The following is a 6,149-nucleotide window of genomic DNA, read 5'->3' on the forward strand; positions in this document are numbered from 1 at the left end:
CCCGCGACCCGACCCCGGATAGGCGGAAGAAAATGGATGGATGGATGGATGGATGGATGGATGGATGGATGGATGGATGGATGGATGGATGGAAGATTACCAAGGATAAGAAAATGAAAATAATAATAGTAAAAATAATGAAATACATGAAATTGGCCTTTCATGAGCTGTGTCCTAATGAGCTGTCGAAATAAAAAAAGACAAAAATCCTCAAGTTGAGCAAAACCTCCAAATATTCAAATGGCAAAACCATCTCAGGATATCAAGGAGATACATAAAAGATAGAATTTAATGAAATAAAAGCTAAACAAATGCTGCTTCGTTTATTCATTTGTTTATTTTCATATTTTTTGTGACACTTATTTCAACCCTTGCGGCACTGCCGCAGGAATTCCTGCATGAGACCGGTTTATTTCATCAAATTTATTACCAGGCGCATTTTTTATAAAGAGCCCGTAAAAATCAGTTCCACCAAGAGTTTCTGAGGTTAACTTACACCGCCATTTAAAAAGATTCACAGTAATTCAAAATGCGTCTGTATAATTTAAGTGAATTTTATTGTCAGTAATGAATCATTTTTTGTTAAAGAAAAGCTTCATCTTTTGAGCTCTTTATGCAACAGTTCTCAAACAAAATTATCACACCGCAGAGCATTAAATATATGGCAATCATTATTATAAAACAAACAAGGTTTATTTAATTATCAGTCTGGCCTCACCATTCAAAGGTCTCAAGCTACAGAGGGAGATTTTTTTTCTTCCCACATCTAAGAGAAAAGCGTTTAATTATTTTATACCTCCTTTTAATGCTCATCATCACAGCTAAATCTGTCAGTGGTGGTTGTTTTTAATGTCTTACTAGGGTTTGGAAATAGCTTGACTTTTTTGGGACAAGCTCCAATCTGAACCTAGTAAGTCMTAAACATCCTATATGTCTTTTCTGACATGAGCTCTAAACATTCAAGCCATTTCAGACGTCTGCGTTTCGTCCTCTGCTCTCTGAGCTGATGGATGCACATTGTTTCTTCTGTTTTTTATAAACACTCCACAGTYCCTGTTCTCTTTTAAATGTATCCTTTCTCCCTCCAGTTCTCCTCGTTGATGTCAGGGACATTTGAGTGTCCAAAAGACCAGCTTTAAACTGCTTCGAACAATGACGCTACAGCAGAACGAGGAGATTTAGTTTGACTGAAAATCTTGATTTCAGTCAACATGATGGGTAATAGGCTTTTGCACCTTTAAGCTGAGTGGCTTTTAGTGCTTCAAAAAGCCACTCTTGCTTCTTTGCTTTCACTCTTCACATTGTTTCAGAAGCTGAATGTGATTTTTATAAAATAATATAATTACGCTCTCTTCCATGCGTCATTTACAGGATTAGCTCTTATTATATTACAAACATCAGCATGAATGAATGTGGTGTTGAATGTTACTCATAATGCTCTACAAGCACTTTGAAGGAACACATTTCTTTGAGTTTTACTTTAGAACCTCAAGAACAWTAGCCTCTCATAAGCTTTTTAAACYAAGCCATTAAAATATGAGTAAATGGAGAGTCTGAATAAGTCATATAATCTAACAGTTTGTATAACGTTGCAACAGAACTACAAAGAAAGCAGAGCTTCAAGACCAGTTCTCACCAAAAACACATCAAGTGGTTTTTGTTGTGCATGTAAGATTTTGTGGTGTTTGCTTTTCACTCTGCTGCAAACCAAATGAAAACGTGTCCCCTGAGGCAATACACAAGGGACGATAGCAAAATCCCCAGAGTAAGTGCCTTTGGGCAACCTGTGATCTCTTATCAGGAAGCTCATYCTTGCAAGACTTGACTCAGATATAGAGGGAGCATTACAATTTCAGTTTGTCCTCAAAATCTGTGCAACATTTTTTTTCTGCAAAGAGAAGTTTTATATCACGTCTAGATTGTTATTTGTCTATTTATCAGAAACATTTGATTTTCAGAGTGGACGAAGAAATTTCCACTTTGCCTGTAAACACAAATTCTGAGGTTGTTATAGGATTAGGCCAGACTATCAGAAATCACGAAGCCCTAATTCCAAACAAACTGGTCTAATAGAACCATTCTGGACACCATTTATAAGGACATCTTGAAGCTGGATCCATCCTAATCTTTGGAGCTATGTTCAGAGGTTCCCCACAGAGCAGACTGGTGTGAGCCAAGYCTGGTGTCAGGCTGGCACTGCTGGCTGACTCCACGCATGGCAAGTGTTTTGTCAACCAGATGTTGGCCAGGTCTGGCAATGATGGCATAGWAGTGATTTGGTTTATGCAGTGCTGGCCCATGCWTGGCTCACCTCTGGCAAACCATATCTGGACTATTAAAGGGCCGTCAATCTTTATGATATCTGGGSCAAGTGCATTTTGTTGRCCAGAACTGGGTCRGACMAATTTTGCTATGTGGGTCTGAACTCTATGCYACTGTAGTTTCCACCTAGGACCCATAGGACTATCTCCAGTGCTGTCTTGGACTCAAGAACCCTGAATGAGTTCAATATAGGAACAAACTTATTATTTTTTTATCACCATCATACATTTCCTGCTTGTGGTTATGGTGGTAGAGAGTCTATAACAGGGGTGTCAAACTCATTTTCACCGAGGGCCACATGAGTGTCATATTGGCCCTCAAAGGGCCAGTTGTAATCTACTTTGACGTTTTGTGTTTAACTTTGACTAAACATGAAACGTCTCATTCCTTGTCTCACTGCTAAGGCTGAGCACAGCCAACAAACAATAACTGAGCTCTATGTAGTATTTCCTGAATAGAAACAAAGTTTAACATGTCCTCTTATAAACACTGAAAAGTACTACATGTACAACGGACTTAATGTGAAATAAATAATGCAGAAATACTAATAAAATTAAAAGCCAGAGTTTTACTCACTGTTGAGTTGTGGTTAGTTGCTGATGTTTTGAGTTCTGTTTGAGTTTCCCACTTTCTGGCCAGAAAGGATAATCAGCATGCATTATGTGAGATGTAGTTTATGGTCAATBCYGGCTTTAAATCAGCTTATTTTGAGACGTTAATACAGCAGTATTCAACAAAATTGYTCAGGGGGACACAGTTACTTAAAGCCAACAGCTTAGGGGCGGGACAAGCATTTTTATCTTTCATCTTTTAAACTGCTTTGTTTGTTTATTTTGTTGCATGTAATTATAAATTTAAAGTTTACTATTATTCTAAAAACTATTTTCRTATTAAATTAAGTATCAATTAATTTTTGGGGTCTTTGGCAGGCCATTTGACTGTCACCCGCTGGCCACATTTGGCCCGTKGGCCTTGAGTTTGATGCATGTGGTCTAGAATACTGTATACTGCAATACCATTTAAAGGCACAGTGTGTAGGATTTGTTGTTTTCAGCGACATCTAGTGGTTGAGTGGTTGAATCATCCTCCCTGGTCCTCCCCCCACCCCCACCCCCCGCTTCCAAACACAAAGGAGTTGCTACGGTGTCTCTCAGGTGTCAAAAACCTTTGATAATTCCAACCGCGATGTCTACCAGCAGCTTCAGGGCTAGTGATGTTTCAAGTGGTAAGATTATGAGCTTTAATAAGTAAAATTATCCCAGCTACAATGACAGACAACAAATATTACGTTTATAGTATTACAACTAAAACCCGTTTTTGACGCCGCCACCGCAGTTTGTCCTTCATGAGCCTTCGTAGACAAGATGGCAGCTGCCTGTGTGGCGACCTGCGACCATAGAGATATAAACAGCTTTTTACTGTATAAGGTAAAAATAATAAAACAAGGTCTTTGTCTGCAATGATTAGACATGTTTTTTATTATTGTCATTAGTGATTATCTCAATTTCTGCTGAAAGAATTGACAAAATCCTCCACACTGTGCCTTTACTAAAAATTCTGTGTGTGGTTTTGTGTATGCACCTCGAAAGGCTCAGAGCTTTTTTATAACCCCTCTGTGTTTTCTACTTAGATACACTAAAATGAAGACAGCTACCAACATCTACATCTTCAACCTGGCKCTKGCAGAYACYTTGGTCACCAGCACGCTTCCGTTCCAGAGTGTCAACTATCTGATGGGCACCTGGCCCTTTGGCGACGTCCTGTGCAAGATGGTGATGTCCATCGACTACTACAACATGTTCACCTCCATCTTCACCCTCACCACCATGAGCATCGACCGCTACGTCGCCGTCTGCCACCCCGTCAAGGCGCTGGATTTCAGGACGCCGCGCAACGCCAAGATTGTCAACGTGTGCAACTGGATTCTCTCCTCGGCTATCGGGCTGCCGGTCATGTTCATGGCCTCCACCGCTGTGACTCATCCGCGTAAGCGCACATGTACTCAACACTCGAGGACAGTTTAAAACACAGAAAGGTTCCCTGTGAAACGCTTCAACAGTCAGTTCTGTGTGTGATGTTTTCAAATTTGCTGTTTTTTTCCTGATAAAAGGCGCAGAACTTAAATACTTACAAAATCTCTGCATCATTTTAATGACTGCAGGAAAAAAAAATCATCTGTCGGTGAATTATGTGCAGACTTCTTAAAAGATGAACCCCGACTGTCACACCTCTCCAGCAATTAGTCACAACCAGATGGAGAGCTAGTTCCAAAGGAAAAAAAATGCTAATGAGAGTGAGAAAAAGAAGAAAACAGGTGTTTGAAACAGGGGCGTAGGTAGACATGAAGCCAAACTGCCCCCCCCCCCCACACACACACAAACACACAGAGTTTTAATATTTAAGCAAGCCTAATGTATGTTGTCCMCTACAGCAAAATTAGTTGGAATAAAGTTGTGTATCCTGAATAAAATGACAGCAACAGGATTTAATGCAAGATTTTTTTTTTTTGAATCAGAGAAATGATTTGCATTTGCATTTTTCAATAAATGTATGTTTTTTTGTGCATAAACTCTGGTCTGCACCCCATCAGAAAATGCAACTAGTTAGAGAACATGTTAGTTTCTGAAATGTTAGCGAATTTTTACTGATTCCCAGACAGCAGATAGAAACTGGGACATGCTAGTGGTTTAAAAGGTAAACCTACAGTTTGAAATATCATCAAAATCATCTCTCAATGTCTTTCTTTATATTTAGTTTAGTCAATTATTTTTAGGTTTTATTGCAAACCAATTGTGATGTTTATCCTAATTATGGAGGTAATTTAACTGTCATTTAAGACAAATAGGTAAACATCGGTCATGCTTTTCTTACAATGAATAAAGCAGAAAAAAAATCACATATTGGGAATTTCCAGCTTGAAAACCATTAAAAAAAAACAGCAGCTGCATTTACAGATGTTTTTGCTTTTGTAATAAAAGTAAAGTGGGAGTAACAGCATTGCAAAAAAAAAAAAAAAAAAAAAAAAAAAGGATAGGAAATTAACTTTCCAGAGTAGGATGAAACAGTGTTTCATTGACCTTGTTGTTAAATGATGGTTTAGCTCATCAAAAGAAATGTTGAACACAATATTGACAGGAAACAGAAGAACACAGATTGAACRTTAATTTCATGAATTCAAACCTTTACATCACGTTATGGCTTTAACCCATTAAACAGAGTAAACTGTTTTAATGAACATAAATTACAAGTGACCTCTGCACCCATAATGCTACTCTGAATCAGCTGCATGTGTAAACACACTGTATGGATTTAAAAKGAGATAATTCAGTATGTAATTTTTTTTATTCAAATGAGGATAACAACTGGTAATAATGGATGAAATCAGCACTTTTAGATGACCCCTATTAATCTATTTTATTGTGCAGAGAAAATAATCACTAATAACACAAAATCGGTTTCCCAGCAGAACAATACCTCTAGAAATTAAACATTTAAAAACCCAGCATTTCTGTAGAAATGTATATAATAAATATTGTGCGATTCACATGCTTTGATTATGTGTAATACTGCTTTAACTTATTTCAAATTCAAGTAGTTTTATTGTCAATGCTTCSTATGTGCAAAACATACAGAGAATTGRAATTGTGTTACTCTCCTTCCCAGTTACAGCARTAAACAAGTAATCAGCTAAAATGGCACAGTCCAATAATWAGATCATCATAARATGRTCRGAGTTGTAAAGTAACTAAGTACAAATACTTTGCTACAGTACTTAAGTAGAATTTTGGGGTATCTGTACTTGAGTAATTATTTTTCAGCCTACTTTT

At 37.7% G+C, this 6,149-nt stretch overlaps 1 protein-coding gene across 1 annotated transcript in view; it reads left to right on the forward strand.

The window, feature by feature from the left end:
* Positions 1–3,952: 3,952 nt before the first annotated feature.
* Positions 3,953–6,149, forward strand: part of oprm1 (opioid receptor, mu 1) — a gene marked incomplete at its 5' end in the record, with an annotated part of 6,654 nt that continues 4,457 nt past the window's right edge. The window contains 1 exon segment of the mRNA XM_014034249.1: positions 3,953–4,308. Within this exon segment, the coding sequence (XP_013889703.1) occupies positions 3,953–4,308 (356 nt within the window).

Source organism: Austrofundulus limnaeus, unplaced genomic scaffold (assembly GCF_001266775.1).
Source record: "Austrofundulus limnaeus strain Quisiro unplaced genomic scaffold, Austrofundulus_limnaeus-1.0 Scaffold0, whole genome shotgun sequence".
NCBI classification, from domain to species: Eukaryota; Metazoa; Chordata; class Actinopteri; order Cyprinodontiformes; family Rivulidae; genus Austrofundulus; species Austrofundulus limnaeus.